The following is a 20,170-nucleotide window of genomic DNA, read 5'->3' as shown; positions in this document are numbered from 1 at the left end:
AAACCGAACAGTATTTATATATTTTTTTACCTCTAATACACCACTATGTCCAACTTCGTTCAGCTTCCGGCTAGTGAGGTCTGATCGGAAGTGATGTCTCGCGCTCATTGAAGTATATGGGCGAGACATCACTTCCGTCTTCAGAACGCGTTTTTTGACCTCACTAACAGGAAGCTGAACGAAGTTGGACATAGTGGTGTATTAGAGGTAAAAATTATATAAATAATGTTCGGTTTCTCGCACAAACCGATCGTTTCGTGTCTTAGGACATTAATGTGTCGTCACAAGCCGCAGGTTTTAATTTTGATTTGTCTAAGCAAGTTTTATTTACTGTTATAGTTGAAGTTCCCGTCTACTGCTATTATTTGACTGACAGACGGCAGCGGTTGCAGTTAAAAATCCTAATTTGCATTCGACTGAAGAAAAAAAGTCACCTACATCTTGGATGCACTGGGGGTAAGCAGATAAACATCAAATTTTCATTTTTGGATGAACTATCCCTTTAAGTAACTACTACTTGCCTGCCAAATTAAAGGCACAATATGTACGATTTTTGGATTGAAATAGCCAAAAACCACTAGAACAATGTTATATATTTTGTTGACTTGTGTACTTGCATCCCAGATAGCAAGCAATGATCGAAATAATGTTAAATCAATGTTAATGTCAATGTTAACTGCATTAAATCAATATTACTTTTGCACCCGCGATTAATGTTGAAAAAAAAAAAATGGTAATGGCATTGAATCAATGTTACAATGTGATGTTCAACATCATGCTTGCACTCTCAAAAAATGAAACACAACTATAACTGACTTAAAGCCACACAGCCTGAAATCAATGGAAAATAAAAGAAAATGAATCTCTCAAGGTCTCAGCAGAAGTTATTTTTGAGAATTAACTGAGGTTCAAATGTTGATGTTTTATTGAAAATGTTTGGTCACCATTTTGGTGGTCAGTGTTTCATTTAGTTGGGCAGTTTGACTCTTGGTTTATTGTGTGAGTTTGTGGTTTTTGTAACAGTGTTTACCAAAACATTGCAAAGAAAACTGGAAACAAATTGATTGAGTGATGTAGTTTTCAGCCTCATTAAGAGAGTTAAGAGTTTACTAATCTTGTTCCTGACAGAAAATGATTATTTGTTATCAAATTATTATATTCACCAATAATATTTTCTTGCCACAGATCATATTCTGAATGTTTTTTTTAAGTACATTATAGGAAAAAAAATCTTTAGACACACAGACGTCAAGAATCAGCATATGATTCTCAACAATGGTGTCATCCTTCATGTCGCAATGCATGCTGGGAGCCTCTATAGTATACAACTCATGACTCCCAGCACGCATTGCGGCATGAGGCATGTCACCATTGTTGAGATTTATATGCTAATTCTTGATGTCTGTGTGTCTAAAGATTTTTTTAAAATTTGCACTTTAAAATTCAAGATTCACAACGTCTGATCTGTGGCAAGAAAGTATTGTTGTTGGTAATCTTTTAAGAGCAAATCTACACTTTTTGTCAGGAGTACATTAACAAATGATTTTGCTTTATGATGATGAACACTATATCACTTGAGCATCATTGTTTCTTGTATCTTAGCAACACATTACGTGTTTTGGTAAACACTGTTACAAAAACCACAAACTCACACAACAAGCCAAGAGTCAAACTGCCCAACTAAAGGAAACACTGACCACCAAAATGGTGACCAAACATTTTCAATAAAACATCAATATCTGAACCTCAGTTAATTCTCAAAAAGAACTTCTGCTGAGACATTGAGAGATTTATTTTCTTTTATTTTCCGTTGATTTCAGGCTGTGTGGCTTTAAGTCAGTTGTAGTTGTGTTTCATTTTCTGAGAGTGCAAGCATGATGTTGAACATCATATTGTAACATTGATTCAATGCCATTATCACAAATTTTTTTGTTGAAATTTCAACATTTTTTCAACCTTAATTGCGGGTACAAAAGTGATATTGATTCAATGCGGGTAACGTTGACAAATTAACATTGATTTAACATTGTTTCAATCATTGCTTGCTACCTGGGATTATCTCAAATGTTTCTAAGAATGTTTAAATCCAGAGAAATATGCAATTTTAACCAGGATACAGACTGTGCCAATGTCATCATACCCGCGTTCCCCTTGATTTCCAGTTTTACTTTCGTAGAAACCATGAAACACCAAAGATGCTATAATATATTATGTGTTTTTATTAGACATTTGAGCAACTGTTTGGATACATTCATCGACAGAAAACTAATCAAAGTTATATAGCTCAACACAGTAAGTCTTATTGTTTAAATCTCGTTATCTTGATTTACCATGAGTACCATGGTTTACCATGCCTAATATCAATCTAGCTTACTACAGTGTGCAACAAGTGTCTCATAGTTGCCGCAGAGCTTTCAACACATACATGTATCTAATATGATACCACAGCCCTGCGATACTACCTACGCATGACCGGAAGAAGCGGAAACGCTCGTCCGTGGCATAATAAAAGCTTCACTGCTCTCGAGCCGTGTGTCGCGCTTGTCTCTCTTTAGCAATCGCTCCAGCGGCCTCGTCCCATTCCAACAGCTTTCAACCCTGCTTCATACTACAGTAATGTTAATAAATATTTAATACATTAGCTCATCTATGAATATGATTTCTGCCCGAGTCCTGTCGAATTCTTTTCAACCAGCTGTAGATGTGAAGGCAACACCTCCCATGATTCTGCGAAATCAAGGCGTCATCAAGCCACACCTTTGTTTTGAATAAGCAACCTCTAACAGCGAAACTGACATATTATTTACAACTACCCACCTACTAAACAAACTACCCTTAGGACTTAGTTTGGTATGTAGTCGATAGGTAGGGTTGTTGGTTGTTCAGTAGGCAGGGAGTTAGTTCAGTGGATTGGGATGTAGTTTGGTAGTTCTGTCAGTAGTTATGTAGGCCTGTCGGTCAGTAGGTAAGAAATTTACTGATCTAATATGAGAAATTGAGTTGCATTACAAGCCAGAAATTAATACTATGGACTAGTTGCACGGGGCCGCCATTTTGGATTTTCGATCAGTGAGTGTACACTTATACACTTACGGTTTCGATTTATGCGGGTGCAGAGTGCCGGGGAAATCCAAAAATGATCTCTTACAGTTGTTTATAGAATCTGTTATATCACTTAAAAACAACTAAGATATATAGTACAATCACATGAGCCAATGGCATCTAAATGCATGCATGCATGGGTTAGAATAGATTAACGAACTCATGGTGCATATGCATATACAATAACAATAATACATGTAAATATACAACTACGATTAGAGTTGTCTGCATAAAATGCCTTGTGAACATTCACACGTTTGCCCTGTGACAAATTTATTTCCATATTTCTCAATTCTGAGCATATATTTTCACTTACCTACATCAATTGCTCCATCAATATGATCACATAGCTACTTTATGATTTCTTTCCATCAATTATCTTTTTAGATAAAAACAATGGCTGTGAATTAATTTAAATTTTTAACTGTAGCACATACAGTTAAATATAGGTAGCCTAAGTTTTTTTTACCCGTAGTAAAATATATTTTCTGTTGTTAGATGCAACTTATGCAACAGATGCTCTTTACTCGTCTCACTTGAGCTCACTTGAGCCCTCTTCCTGTTCGTCGGAGTGATGAGATAGTTAGCAGGTTATCATCACTCAATGGCTGGCTGTCTAAGTGGTGTGCGCAGAATAATATAGGTTTCATAGACAATTGGAAAAGCTTTTGGGGCAGACCTGATCTGTTGAAAAGAGATGGTATTCATCCCTCCCGGGATGGTGCTGCTCTTCTCTCTAGAAATTTGGCAAATAGTCTTAGAGCTGAAACATGACAAACCAGGGCCCAGATCAGGACGCAGACAAACTGGCTAAACCGACCGTCTGCTAGCCGCCTCACGTCACAGAACTCAGATAATTCACAGCACATAGAAACACTTTCACCTAGATATTATCACATAGAGACTGTGTCTGTACCTCGAACTAGTAAATACAAAAAACTTCCAAAACCTTTTAAGGGTAAAAATTTAATTGATGTTCAAAAAATGAAAATCACAGATAAATCAGATAAACAAATGATAAAGCTTGGGTTACTGAATATTAGATCTATTTCTTCAAAAGCACTTATTGTAAATGAAATTATCACAGACAATAAACTAGACTTGCTGTGTTTGACAGAAACCTGGCTAAAACCAGACGATTACATTACTTTAAATGAATCTAGTCCTCAAGGTTATGATTATCGACACAATCCTCGACAGAAAGGCAAAGGGGAGGTGTTGCTGTAATTTATAGTAATATATTCAGAATCATTCAAAGAATTTCAAATATAATTCCTTTGAAGTGATGGTGCTTTATGTAACATTATGTAAGTTGACATTTGTGCTGGCTACTGTATACAGGCCACCAGGGCACCATACTGACTTTATCAAAGAATTTGCTGAGTTTCTATCAGAGCTAGTACTGGCTGCGGATAAAGTCCTTGTTGTTGGTGATTTTAATATCCATGTAGATAATAATAAAGACGCATTTGGATTGGCATTTGCAGATATTTTAAACTCTATTGGAGTTAAACAACACGTGTCAGGACCCACTCATTATGCAATCATACCCTAGATCTAATACTGTCGCATGGAATAGATATTGATGCTGTTGAAATTCTACAGCAGAGCGATGATATATCAGATCATTATTTAGTCTCGTGTATAATACAATTAGCCAAGGCTACAAAACCACCACCCAGCCATAAATATTGTAGAACAATCACGTCTGCCACTAAAGATTGCTTTATAAATAATCTCCCAGAGCAGTTTCATCGCCTTAGTATACCTGACAACTTAGAAGAACTCGATGCTGCAACAGAAACTATTGGCTCTCTCTTTTCCAGCACATTAGATGCGGTCGCTCCTTTACGTCTAAAGAAGATTAAGGAAACTAATCCAACGCCGTGGTATGATGAGCACACTCGGGCTCTAAAAACAGCTGTTAGAAAAGCTGAACGTAGTTGGAAGAAAACAAAACTAGAAGTTTTTCGCCTTTCGTGGAAAGAAAAAATGATTGAGTACAGAACAGCCATAAGAAATGCTAGATCTACTTATTTTTCAAATCTCTTAATAGAAAACAAACATAATCCTAGGTATTTATTTGACACAGTGGCTAAATTAACTAGAAACAGAGATTCAACTGCTGACGTTTCCATAGAGCACAGCAGTAATGACTTTATGAACTTCTTTACTTGCAAGATTGATAATATTAGAGAGAAAATTATAAACATGCAACCGTCTACAGTTTCTCTTCAGACAGTGCACTGTAGTGTCCCTGAGGTAAAACTAGAATCATTCGCCGCTATAGGAGAGGAAGAATTATCTAAACTTATCAAATCATCAAAATCAACGACATGTATGTTAGACCCAATGCCGACTAAACTACTGAAAGAAATGCTTCCAGAGGTCGTAGGTCCACTTCTTGATATAATTAATTCATCTTTAACACTAGGACACGTGCCAAAAACCTTTAAGCAGGCTATTATCAAACCTCTTATTAAAAAACCTCAACTAGATCCGAGAGATTTAGTAAATTACAGGCCAATCTCGAATCTACCTTTTCTGTCAAAGATACTAGAAAAGGCAGTTTCAACACAACTGTGTTCCTTTTAGAAAGAAATGGAATCTGTGAGGATTTCCAGTCAGGATTTAGACCATACCATAGTACTGAGACTGCTCTCGTTAGAGTTACAAACGATCTACTCCTATCATCCGATCGTGGCTGTATTTCTCTATTAGTGTTATTAGATCTCAGTGCTGCTTTTGACACTATCGATCATAACATTCTTTTAAAAAGACTTGAAAACTATATTGGCATTAGTGGAATTGCTTTGGCATGGTTCAAATCATACTTATCTGACCGTTATCAGTCTGTGGTAGTTAATGAAGAGATGTCGTATCGATCACAGGTTAAATATGGGGTACCACAAGGCTCAGTATTAGGACCGTTGCTTTTCACTCTGTATATGCTGCCCTTAGGAGAGATAATTAGGAAGCATGGTGTTAGTTTTCACTGCTACGCTGACGATACTCAGCTCTATATTTCCTCGCGCCCTGACGAAACCTACAAATTCACAAAACTAACAGAATGCATAGCTGACATTAAAAACTGGATGACAAGAAATTTCTTATTATTAAATTCAGAAAAAACTGATTTCCTAATCTTTGGACCAAAAACTTCCTCACGAAAAAACCTTGAATACTCTCTAACACTTGACGGGTGCTCCATTAAACCTTCGTCCTCAGTTAGGAACCTGGGTGTGCTCTTTGATACCAATCTTTCATTTGAAAGTCATGTTTCTAGTATCTGTAAAACCGCCTTCTTCCATCTAAAAAATATATCTAAATTACGACATATGCTCTCAATGACAAATGCGGAACAGTTGGTTCATGCATTCATGACCTCAAGACTAGATTATTGTAACGCTCTACTGGGTGGTTGTTCTGCTCGGCTTTTAAACAAACTACAGTTGGTTCAAAATGCGGCAGCTAGAGTTCTTACTAGAACCAGAAAGTATGACCATATTAGCCCAGTTCTGTCAACATTACATTGGCTCCCTATTAAACATCGTATAGATTTTAAAATCTTGCTACTTACTTATAAAGCTCTAAATGGTTTAGCTCCCCAGTACCTAAGTGAGCTCTTAATGCATTATAGTCCTTCACGTTTATTGCGATCTCAGAATTTAGGCCAGTTGATAATACCCAGAATATCAAAATCAACTGAAGGCGGCAGATCATTTTCCTATTTAGCACCTAAACTCTGGAACAATCTTCCTAGCATTGTTCGGGAAGCAGACACACTCTGTCAGTTTAAATCTAGACTAAAAACACATCTCTTTGCTCTTGCATACACATAACACATTATCAATACATTAACATTTTTCAAATCCGTTAAAGGATTGTTACGCTGCAATAATTAGGTCGGCCGGAACCGAGAACATTTCCTATAACACTAGATATACCTGTACATCAGAACAAGAATGGCATCTACGCTAATATCTGTCTCTCTGCTTATCCTGAGGTTTGCCGGGTGCTGGATCCAGGCCGTATCCAGGTCAGATGGAGAACCTGCGTCTGGACCTGACTACAACGTAGCCCAGGATCCCCGTATCCGCTTACGTATATTTATATATAATAGATTTTTAATCTCTAAAATAAAAATGTACAATTCAGATTTTGATCTCCATATACATTTACATATATATATCTTCCAAGGGGTTTTTTCCCTCCTAGGACTTTTTTCCCAGTGCTAGCACGCTGGGTTTTCTCCTAGGGGGTTTTTTCCACCCCTGGAAGTCAGCCGACATTGGCTTAATGTAGCACCATCTTGTATATGTTACATATTACCACGCTTGTTTGTACAGTTTTAACCACTTCCCTTTTTTTCTGTGCTTCTAATATGTAAAGCTGCTTTGAAACAATTACCAATTGTAAAAGCGCTATATAAATAAATTTGACTTGACTTGACTTGAGCTAAATAAATGCAGTAATTAATAGAAACGCACAGGGGAAATACAAACACTGAAAATTATGCATTTAAATTACATTGGCTACTAATAATACAGTTAGCGATAATAATGTTACCAAATAAAGTTACTAAAGAATGCACTAGTTCATATCACATTCCCATGTTTAATTATCTCTGATGAGGATTGATGCTTCGGTTGACAGTTGAGCCATTTAGTTCCCCAGCTGTCAGAACAAAATCAGGAGATATATTTCATACTTGAGTGTTTTGTATGGATAAAGAGATCCCTGTGGATCACCCCTGAGCCTGAACTGCATAATCAACAGGAGAAAGATTAAAAGTCAACTCTATGTATATTTCGTTGAATTTCCACACAAAGGTAACGTTACACAATAATATAACAAGAATTTATTTAGTCTCTGATAGACCACTATCTTCTCTTTAATTAAAAAAAAAATATATATATTATACCTAGCCAAGTTTCATATTTAAGTTTCTCCCAGCACCAAATGCAAGCGTTGCTACGACCAGAAGGACACGAGCGGAAGTAACCATGCGCACAGTCGCATCGCCGCAGCTCACCGGCGCCATCTTGTGCACCTAGTCCATACACCACACTGAACATACATTTTGCCCTCTTGAGTGTGTCTTGCAATATTTGACGTGTCTTACGGTAGAGGGTATTTCTTCCACAGCAGTTTGGGTGTGAGAGTCTGATAGACCGTCTTCTGTTTGCCCTCAGAGCTGCTGCTTCCTCTGCTACTCTGCACAATCTTGGCACTCTCCATCTTATCGTCCCATGTGCCTGACAGGATGTAGTGGGCCTGGCCATCACTATCCATCACCACCCCTGTGACCTTACAGTGGAAGAACAAGGAGAACAAGGGTAACAAGCTCTGGGGTTGAACTACAGAAGCTTAAAGAGATGGAGAGAGTGGGCAGAGCAGGATAGAAAGATAGTTTAGCCATGACACAAATTCAAACTGGCTCTTATCTGCTCTCAGTAAAACTCACATATAAACCACAGAGAGAAGGACAGGAAAAGGACAATTTGTAGACAATTTCAGTCCAAAACATACCTTTCGTGGGACTTCTCTTGAAAAGTAACTGTAGGGAGAGAACTTAAGCTGACAGGTCTCTTTGGTCCTGTGGTTGACTATATCAATATCTCCTGACTAAAACAAAGAAATAATTACATGAAAACAGAGAAAGACTTCCCAGTGGTTCTCAAAATATGGGGTTCATGGAGGTATGTGTTTTTCTTCAATAAAGCTTTTGATATTGAAAAGAAAAAGTGTCTTAAAGCCAAACAATGTTTTTTCAGTTACAACCTTAATTGGCTGAATTGTTCAATTGCCAAATGGTTTTTGTCTGTTCTGAAGTTTCAGAAGAGGACATCACAAAAATTGAGAACCACTGTATTAGAAAAATACCAAAAAGTAAAACCGTTTTTCTTGACGTTTCTAGGTTTGAAAATTTGAAATGAGCTACAGAAACATCTGTTAATCATATTTTATATTACATGTTTAATAGATTCAGAAGTTCAACCTGATCAATCCACAGTTTGCCCACGATGATGTTGTGCACGGTGGAGGTGACTTTACGCCAAACATAGTGGTTTCCACTTGCGTGAAACTGCAGGTGGATCGCACCTGGTTAGACAGAGACAAAATCAATGTGTGTATGTGTGTGTTTGCTAATCAAAATGAGAGTCTGATCCTCCTAGATGACATACAACCAAAGTCCCTGGATACAACTAAGCAGATCGGACAGTTAGTTCATAATTCATCGTTCTAACAATATGACAACCAAGAAATAACAACCGTGAATTTTGCATTACTTTCATGAAAGAACCTCGTGTATGTGTACATTTGTTTGTATGAAGAACAGTGAAATAGTGAGACTTACCTAGAGGCATGATGGAGAGGTATTTGCCACGGAACTTGCTAGCGATGGTGATTTCCTGCCACAGGGTCCAGCCTCGCTGTGACATCACATGATGAGCGGCTGCTGGCGGATGATGACTGACCTAAGAGATTATAGGAATATATCAGCCCAGCTGTATATAAAATACACCACTAGGGGATGCTATCTCTTTATTCATTTAGACATTTGTAGACTTTCTATGGGTTATTCTGGTATTCTCACAGTCACCTTCAACCATCATTACACTCCACACACTAAACCTTGCATGAGAAGCATCTCCAGTGATGGCTGAAGGTAAATGAAAATCAGTCCTGTGACACAGTAACACCGTTAGCTGCTTAATGATAAATTGCTTTATTCCTCATTTCCTCTCTCATTGCTAAATTCCTCATTTATAGGCTGCTTTGGAAGAAAATGACAGCTAAATGAATTAACGCAATGAACTGTAAATGTCATTTTCATGATACCATGATTGACTTTGATATTGTTGCTTTTTGCACTTATAAACTGAAGACAGCATTCAAACTAAGTTTGGAATTAGGTTTTTTATTTGAAAGAAATTAATACTTTATTAGGCAAGGATGCATTAAATTAATCAAATCGGACAGTAAAGACTTTTGTAACAAAAAAACCCTGCTGTTCTTTTGACCTTTCAATTCATTAAAGAATACTGAAAAAATGTATCACGGTTTCCGCAAAAATATTAAGCAGCACAACTGTTTTCAAAATGGATCAGCATATTTTAAAGGATCATGTGACAATGAAGTTGTAATGCCTGCTGAATATTCAGCTTTGCCATCACAGGAACAAGTTACATTTTAAAATACATTAAAAAAGTAAACAGTTGTTTTAAATTGTAATACAATTTCACAATTTTGCTGTTTTCTCTGTATTTCTGATCAAATAAATGCAGTCTTGGTAAGCATAAGAGACTTCTTTCAAAAACATTCAAAAAGCTTACAATCCCTAAACTTTTGAACTGTAGTGCACATATGTCCTGCACTAGCCAAATAACAAATAGCTTTCCCCATATATGTATTACAGACCGTTTGACTCTAACACTGACCTGTTCACAGAGGGAACGGTAGCCGAATTCTTCTAGGCGGTCCAGTTCATAGGTCTCTCCCAGCAGAGGGTTGAAGGGCTTGGCCGTCCGATGCACTGTGGTGGAGTACGAGGAGACGGAGAAGGCTGCGACCAGACACATCTGCTCCAGAGAGTTCTCACAGCGCGCCGCCTTATCCAGCAGCTCGTAGTACTCCAGATCCTCCGTCAAGCGCTGCAGCATGGACAGGGGCTCGTTGAAGTTCACCTGGACACAGAGAGAGAGAAAGAGACCTTGGCTGTGTCCCAATTCACATTCTTCATCTTATGCACTTTGCTGGTGATAGTATAGTACGTATTGTTGGGTATGTAGTAAGACAGCGAGCCAGGGAAATACTACAATGTCACAAAATTGTGTCTTAAAAACAACAGACCCCTCTGACATGTTTGCTTTTAAATTAAAGTAGAATGATGAACGTAAGCATCTAACTACATGTAATACCTTAAAAAAAAAAAAAAATTAATTACGATTTTTTTTTAAAGTTGTGTTAGCTTTAGCTTTGTATTTTTTTGCCTTTTTTTAAAAATGAATTTGAAACTTGATTGGTAGTGTACATAGAAATTGTTTATAAACTGGACTCTTTTTGCTTACTGTTCTCAATGATCTGCAATGCACTGATTCTAATCTTGCAGGAACATTTCCTCAATATGAGATATCACTAATGATGTCAAATTGTTTATAAAACATATACACATAGGAAAGTAATTGATTCAGTATGCAACTTACAGGCATTGGGATCTTAGAGAGCTCTTTGCCAATGCAATTCTTCATGATGCTCCACAGATTGAGCGAATAGTTGGGTTTCTCTGGGATCTGGGTCCGCCTCTTCCTGTGAGGCTGCAACTCTTTCCCTGAAAAATCATTACTGCTCACAGAACACTAAAAAAAGAAGAAAGACAAGACAATAGACAAGAGTGCTTGTATTAATAAGAAATGTGTAATGTGTTTGTGCTAAAAGACATTATTTGAAGGGCCTGACTGCCCTTGAGGAACATAACATAAACACTGACAGCTGACTGATACTCCATCTGTCTCAGAAAATGAGTCACCAAGAGCTGAAGAAGAGCAGATATCAGTTAATTAAGAGTCGGTTAATTGAGATGAACAACAGCTGTGTGAGCCTGTGATGAACGCAGACCGCCTGAGGAAACACTCACAGTCACACTGAGGGGGGCGTTTACACAACACCACTTTCAACTAAAAAAGGAAAACTTTTTATGTGTTTTGGCCGTTTATTTACACCACTTACCTGTGTTATGGTGGCCTGAACTTTTTGAAAACTGGCTTCAAAGTGTAGATTTTTTAAAACTACCATTATTGTCTCTGTGTAAACTACAAAAACGAGAATTTGTGAGAATGGTGATGTCATGCGCATGCGTATTAGTATGTTCAGTCTATAGGTGCATAATGTTTCGTTACAAAGTTTTCTTTTTCGAAAACAAATTTCAAGGCCTGGTGACAAATTTATTTGTTTTAGTATTTCAGAATGTCTTACTATTTGGGTTGTCGGCCTTTTAAATTTAGATTTGGAATCTGAGATTTTCATTGTAGTCTTTTGGCCCCACCGTTTATGATCCGTATATGATTTTAGGCTCTTGTTTCATGCCATACTTACATTGTCTTCCTGGTTCCAGTCACTGGGCTGTCCTCCGCTAGCACCGCTGAGATTACTCTGAGAACGCCTGCACAGACAAGAAAGAGCGAGACATTGTATTTGATACATGGAATAAAGATATCTGGAGTTGCTAATCCATCATCATTTTTTAGATCAACAATGTTTTTGCTCCCATCCATTCCTACACAATTTAGGTATAATTTTCTCACATTTGATTTCTTGTTCCCTAATGAGCAAAAAATAAATAAATACGTACCTCACAGGTGTTCACAATACTCTAAATATACTGACAAAAAGACTCGTTAGGTTATTGTTTTACTACACATTGTCAGGTCACCAAGAGTAGAGAACCTAAGCCAACTTTTTCACTATCTCCGAAATTTGTGTATGATTGTTGCATTTCAAAGCCTTGTGGCAGTCGCACAAATATTTAAAATTGAAGCAGAATTATCCTCTGCTTATTCACAATGGTATACTGAATAAACAGTGAATGTATGAATATACACACACACAAAAAACAAATGACCGCTAATACTTTTGAAAGAAAACCATAGCAGGTTTTCTACTCCGCGCATCTCCCATACTACTTTCTATTTTAGACTTCTGGCCTGTAGTTTGTCGAAGATAGTGGAAATGTGGGTTAAGAAATGTATTTTGAATTAATTGTTAATAAAAATACATTTTTAACTACTATTTTTTAAACTCTCCGTTTTCTCACAGACTCCCTCTCTGCTTTTCTCTAACCCTCCACTTAAATGAATGCCGCCTGTACCCGCTTAGGCATTTAGTCTAGGCTCCCATGGGAATTCTGTGGGAATGCAGACCTCTAGATCAGTGTCATCATCCTTTAGTCACGTGTTTAAAACCACCTGGAGAACAACACTTCTAGTGATAGTTCACCCAAACAAAAACAATTCTGTCATGATTTATTTACTCACAACCTGTATGATTTTCTTTTTTCTTTCATTTCTGGGTTAAGTGGGATAAAGCTGACCTGTGTTGAGAGGGGTCTGTGGCAGTCACTGTTATAAAGGCAGGGGAGTCCTCCATGGCATCAAAATACTCTGTATCCTCATCTTCATCACTCGCTTCCTCTTTCCGGGGCCTTTCACTCACTCCTGTACAAGCATAAAAACACAGGTCCAGTATCACTACAGCAATCATGGTGGTTTATCATGTTATCAACACAAGTCATGTCTCATAACTAAGCTCATTCAGTTCTGTAATATTAATTTATGAATGATCACTGGCTCCAGCTCCTCACCCGTGTCAGTGGTGGGTGTATCGGGCGTGTTGACGGCGTGCGCAGGAGCCTCTCTCCAGGCTCGTTCCAGGCTGTTGTGCTGCTTGGCTAGCTGCTCGATGGTCTCCTCCAGGTGGGTGCGTTGCTCTCGCTCATGCTGAAGTACTCGCTGCCATCTGCGGCTGTGGCTCTCTGCCAGGTCCAAGAAATCTCGGCACGCCTGCGCGGGAAGATATGAGACACGGGTTAAACATCAACACAAACAAAAAATCAACACTAACAAAAAATCAACACAAACTAAAGATCTGCCTCCATGATGCCTCCAACCTCGTTTTGATCAAACTACTGAGCTGAAACAGTAGAGCATTCCCCGGGAGTGAATGAACCGCTATCATGGTAACGTATAAATGTATACCTTGAATATAAGTCGCACATCTGATCCAGATAATCCTTAAAAAAATTTTAATAAAAATATAATATATGCTGTACAAGAAAACATGAATCACCTATGTAGCAGGTCTGGGGAAGGTGAAGGGTTTCTGAAAGTGAGCTGCAAATTACTATAGCAAACAATAGGCCAGAATTTGAATGTTGAACAGCAAGCTCACTGGCTACCAATACAGCGGGAACCAATCAGCTGTGCTCTATAGAGAATTATGTAATAGCAAGCAGATTGGGTTAAAGTGTTAGTTCACCCAAAAATGAAAATTATGTAATTTATTATTCACCCTCATGTCATTCTACACCCGTAAGACCTTTGTTCATCTTCGGAACACAAATTAAGATATTTTGATGAATCAAAATGGCTCGGTATCTGATGGCTCGGTGAGGCCTGCATTCACAGCAATGGTACTTCCTCTCTCAAGATCCATAAAGGTCTATTTAACCCTCTACCGCATGCATTATGATAAATCTATAGAAAAAAATATTTGATGCTTTCTCTTTTCTTAGAATGGCTTAACTTGAAGTGCTGTAAAAAAACAATAAAAAATTGAAAAAAATACTATTTTAGGGTACTTTATGATATGTTGTCATATGGCAACAACGCGCAATAGTGGAAATAACTTAGAATAAGAGTAAGTATACATAGTTAATATTTTTCCTCAGAAATGTTGTTTGTATTGAATTAATTGGTGCTATTATAACTTTAGCAGTAATTATAAACAAAACCTTATACATATTTTCCAACATTTTGTGCTTTTATTTATTCCATTCTTTTTTGCTCAATAATGCTTTATATTCTTTGAATTTAACTACGTTTTTCATTAATATTATTAAAATTGCAAATTTAGACAGTTAAAAACAAATATAATACTGTTCATCATGCATCATAAAACAATGACATAAAACCAAAAACATTGCAGTTCATGAAAATTCAACATTACACAATCTTATGAGAGGAAGGTTATGAACATGAACCCCCCATGATCCTTGAAACTTCACCTTTTTTCTGTACGAAACTTCAAAAAGCATTTTTTTTTTCAGAGGTGAGACACAGGTACACATCACATTTGGTGCACTTTACCCTAACAATACACTTGCAGCCATGTGCACATGCCTTTTTGAGACACCATGGTAGGCCAGTGGTTGGTCTTGTCCAGTAGTATTGGCTGTGGTGGCAGGTCTCTGATGTTGATTTAATCCATAATACAAATGCCATGGCAGTCCTTAACATATGACTAATTAACATTATATCACTAGCATTAATGTTTTTATTGTTACATCTCAACAGACTGCAGCTGGCCTTTGCTAGCTAGCTAACCTATTATAATAATCTCATTCCATCTCTAATCTCACACTGCACAGTGTTGCCATATGGCAACACAAACATTTTATCGATTTACCAAAAAACTAATTTCATAGAAACTTTTTTGAGTGGTGATTATGTCATCATAACTTACATGAGATGATATTAACTATTTTTTTTTGTGAACGTGACATGGGCGGGTCCTTGTCTGTTACTGACGTTTTAGTTTGCTTTCAGCAAGTACCGACAAGAGATGGCAGTCTATCAGAAATCGCGCCACAGAAAAAAAATGCATGTCATGTGACTTAACCAAAGCACATCATTGGCTAAACTAAGGTCTTCTCTTACCAACAAAAAAAAACAAGAATGTTCTCTTAAGGAGACAGTAGCGAGGAAATGAATTTGTAATATTAACAACTTTGTAATATTAAAGTTGAACCACTGAAGTCACATGAACTGATTTAAATATGTTTTTATTACCTTTATGGATCTTGAGAGAGAAAGTACCATTGCTGTGAATGCAGGTCTCACTGAGCCATCAGATTTCATCTTAATTTGTGTTCCGAAGATGAACAAAGGTCTTACGGGTGTGGAACGACATGAGGGTGTGTAATAAATTACATTATTTTCATTTTTGGGTGAACTAACCCTTTAAGGACTTATGAGCTTGCGCCATCTAGAGTCTCATGACAGAACTTTGTATATAGGTGTAAATTCCATATTTCTAATTTTAAAATATATTATCATAAGCCAAAATCATTGATTTCAGAGGTGTGGAGCAAATGATGCCTCCACATTCTCATTGTCTCTGTTTTCCCTCATTCCTTATCTCCATCACGATAATCCTGGTTCCCAAATTCTCTAGGGATCTTATCTGTCCTCTTGCCGCAAGCACCACACATGAATTCACCTGCTTCCTCATTACTGCTCTGGTCTCCCACATAAAAATGGTCCCCACAGGAAAAGATCATGGAAACACCTTCCTCTCTCTGTCTTCCTCTTTCTCTGCATTTCTTCTATTTTCTCTCCTGACTGGCTTTTGTGTATTGTTCTTATTGTATTGTTTGTGAAAAGTCTCACAACCAATGAAGTGTCTCACAACATCTAATAAATTAGATATGACAGAAATGTCAGAGCTTATGAAATGAATCATGGGTTGTAGCTCTAATGGTTAAACTGAAAGCAGAAGTGAAAGAATCAATGTGATGGCCAGTGCACGTTTAGAAACACACAAACATACAGACTGTCTATGGGCTGAGTCATGTTTTTTCAGTTGAGTCTGACTAGAAGTATTGAGCAATAGAAGCATGTAAGAGAGGTTACTCTTGGTCAGTGACATGCATGGTCACATGCTTGTACCCAGAGGAAAATGTTATTGGTTAGAGGTTGCGATTTTAAACCTTAGCAGACATGGTTATGGTTAAGTATAAGCTTTAATTTAGATGTTTCTAAAAAAAAAATAAGTCTTTTTCAGCAGAACAAAGAAAATGTCTCCATTTGCTCCCTATTTAATCTTGTGGTCTATTTACAATACAGATTGCTTTAATCAGCTTTACAGAAAAAAACTGTCAATGTTGCAAAATTATTATACATTTATTTATAATTAGATCTATAAGCAGCTCTGTAGAAGACAATATAGTGTCATTATTCATCTCAATTAAATTATTCTGTTCAGACAGTTTCATATAAGCACTGAAACATGAAAACCTTGCAACTTTTCCCCCTACATATAGTGCATTGTATGACAAATGGCATGTTTCTTCCTAATTATTAAGAATAATAACCCACACCACACATAGGTTTCACTAAAAATACCTCTTGTAATCAAACTCAGTATATGTGAGAGCATCTCTCTTATCAGAGCTCATCAATCATGTTAATAACTGAGACTACAGTACAGCCACAAAATCATTAAGGCAACTCGCAGTCACAACCAATCACGTCTTTTACAGTGCTGCTGCCTCTGGCTGTCAGTGAAATCTTTTGACTCTACTCTCTCTTGATCGCTGTTTCTTTGTCCATCTCCCTTGTCTCCTGTGGAGGCAGAATGACACTAATCTGACAGACACCAGTGTGCTGGATTTATCAAGAACCATGCAAACACATAACAGGCTCAGTTTATAACAAAACAGGCACGAAATCAATGTCCAAAATTCACAAAAGCCACACCTGCCATTGTCAGATAAATCGAGAAAGGTATAAGATCCTGTAGCTGAAACAGTAGAGCTTGGGACAAGTAATGCCAATGTCAAGGGTTCAATTCACACTGATACGTATAGCTTTATACAGTCTAAGTTGCTTTGGAAAGAATCTCTCCATTTATTTGTAAATATTTAATTAATAAATTATTACATACTAAAAACTAATATTTAAATGCTAAATATATTTACTGGCCATGAAAATGTATTTTGCATTTTTTTAATAAAAAAAAAAACTATTTTGTCCTTTCAAAGGGATTTTTTAGCTGTTTTTTTCGTTGCATATAAATGACAGGTCACTGTCACAGCATCATACGTACATAAGATGAACCATTCTCAATTTCCATGCACTTCATAAAAACACAGAGAAAAGGACATTGTAATTTTAGATTCTCACATTTTCATTTTGGTGGCATTAACGTGAGGAATATTCCACATATACACTGCCACATGGATTTATGGAAAGAAAAAAACATTAGAAAACCATTCTTACATTTCAACCTAAACTGTATTGTAGTCCGTAATAAAGTTTCCAGCCAACTCACGAGTTTTATTCACTCACCAAGCCAATTTTTACTCACATTTGGCGCCTTGCAATTGCTAATTTTAGACTCTGTACAGAACATAGTTCCAAAGCAACAGTATAGGTCTATGCACTCTTGGCATCCCACTTCCACACACTTTGTTCCTTTAAAGTCCAAAAACCCCAGCACTTACCTGACTCCTGTCAGCACTGAGCGCCCAGAGCTGTGCTGTGATAGAGGATCCGCTGTGCTACACTCAGCATGTGACTGCGGCTTTCTAACACGTTCATGAAACTACAGATCCTCACCTTTAACATAAGCAACACTTCCCCTTTTTTTTTGCTGAGTGAGGCCTGGGCCCCAGACTGCTCGTGACTTCAGGAAGAGTTTAGAGGAAAGACACGCATATGTGTGTCGTACATCCTCATATCCAAGAAAATGCTCTTTAAAGAGTCATGTGATTTTGTGTGTAAAATCGATAGATGGTTCACTGAATTTAGAAAAATGCCCAGTGAGATTTTCAATAATACTTCAACATATGTTTAGAATCTAGATAGATTTTCACTTAACAACAACGCTTAAAAATGTCTAAATGTCTTTATAGTAGATAAAATATCAAACTTAGTGGCCTCTGCAGACCAATTATGCTAGATCTTTTCTCTGATCTAAGCCAGTTTGCTAAGACTTTTAACCGACTGGTCTTAATGTGTATAATGCAAAGAGATTAAGAGATTTTTAAATGTGTTTTAAGAGTCCATTACTTTTTATCGTCACTGCACAAACAGATTCAAACAGCTGCTTTCTCTCAGTTTCAGTAGGGGGAATGCAAGTTAAGCGGGACAAAGTTTTTGTATTTTAAAATGTCTTTCATTTGAAAGGTCCATCATATTTTAATAACAAGAACAAACGATCAGAAAGTGTCCCATTTTTCCTGTATTTACCCTAATTATTTCAGTGCACTGGACTTCACACAATTCTGATATATACTACCATTCAAAAGCTAGGAGTCAGTATTTTTTATGCAGTAAATTGAACAAAAGTGACAGTAAAGACATAATTATAACTTTACAAAAATGTTATACTTTTAATAAATTCTGTTCTTTATTCAAATAATCCAGATTTTTTTTTTTATCAAGTTTCCTCAAAAATATTAAGCAGCACAACCGTTTTCAACATTGAGGCTTGTTCGACTTGATGCAGCGCCACAAAGACCGATCGACGGCTGACTTGAAGCAGTGCATGTCGGTAAGAAATGTTGTCCGACTTGAGACAGCGCTGACGTCATGTGACTGTGACGTATGGTGTAACGAATGTGTAGCGGTTATTAATCAATTTATGGATGAAATATGAATATAATAATTCATAAGGTTATGAATAAATTATGATTCATATATCGACCCAATGGGGAATTAAACATATATTGTGAATCAATTACAACGAATTATAATCAATTACATATATGATTAGTTCTGGTTTAATAATTATTTAGAGAAACTGTTCGTTTGTCCAGCAAACTAAGTCCCTCACAGAATATTATAAACGGAGTTATTCTCTGGCCATGAAAATAACTAAAGCATAAAGCGATCGAAAAAACGTTAAAGTGACTTGGTCTTCAGTTGGAAGAACAACAGAACAATCGAGCATGAATTAAGTGTTTTAATATATGCAGCTACGAATACAGAGGTTATACATCTAAATATATATATACAAGAAAATACATATATATACACGAGAATGAAAATGAAGAAAAGACAGGGAAAGAAAGATGATCAAAGAATGGCAAATTACACAGTTAAACCCTTTTGAGAGAGCCAGCACAGAAATCAGTTTAGACAAATTTAAGGTAAATGATAATACTTGCTTATTGGTTCAAGTCCGTGAGTAGCAGTTTCAACGCGCTTGGCTTGGTCCTTTCCGAGAGGGTTTCTCCGGCGGGGTTTTCAAAAGAGGTTTAAACTTAAGTAACTTAACCGAAGAGAGAGAGAGAAAGGAAGTGGTCCTCCCGAGCTGCGCGCGTGGTTGGGAAGCGCGGTCACCTGAGGCGTCCGGGGAGACGTGCACGAGACGATCGGGAGGTCACCGGGAGAACACAGAAAAGGTGTGTGTTGTTGTTTTTATGGAAACCCAAACTAACACACCTCCTGAATTGTAGCGGCCAATAGATGCGCAGCACTATCTGGCGGGCAAAGTTCCTTGGTTTGGTCTCCTAGATGAATTTGCATACTTAGTGGCCATCAGACCGGATTTCGAGATCGAG

At 37.2% G+C, this 20,170-nt stretch overlaps 1 protein-coding gene across 2 annotated transcripts in view; it reads right to left on the bottom strand.

The window, feature by feature from the left end:
• Positions 1-20,170, bottom strand: part of osbp2b (oxysterol binding protein 2b) — a 90,798-nt gene that overhangs the window by 2,758 nt on the left and 67,870 nt on the right. For both annotated transcript variants that reach the window (XM_067406012.1, XM_067406013.1), the window contains 9 exons: positions 13,466-13,664; positions 13,196-13,319; positions 12,202-12,268; positions 11,313-11,465; positions 10,548-10,793; positions 9,464-9,584; positions 9,104-9,207; positions 8,635-8,730; positions 8,228-8,412 (listed from right to left, as the gene is read on the bottom strand). In XM_067406012.1, the coding sequence (XP_067262113.1) occupies positions 8,228-8,412; positions 8,635-8,730; positions 9,104-9,207; positions 9,464-9,584; positions 10,548-10,793; positions 11,313-11,465; positions 12,202-12,268; positions 13,196-13,319; positions 13,466-13,664 (1,295 nt within the window). The remainder of the gene's footprint in view (positions 1-8,227; positions 8,413-8,634; positions 8,731-9,103; positions 9,208-9,463; positions 9,585-10,547; positions 10,794-11,312; positions 11,466-12,201; positions 12,269-13,195; positions 13,320-13,465; positions 13,665-20,170) is intronic.

Source organism: Chanodichthys erythropterus, chromosome 13 (genome assembly GCF_024489055.1).
Source record: "Chanodichthys erythropterus isolate Z2021 chromosome 13, ASM2448905v1, whole genome shotgun sequence".
Lineage (NCBI taxonomy): Eukaryota > Metazoa > Chordata > Actinopteri > Cypriniformes > Xenocyprididae > Chanodichthys > Chanodichthys erythropterus.
This window is presented reverse-complemented; position numbering and strand designations above follow the sequence as displayed.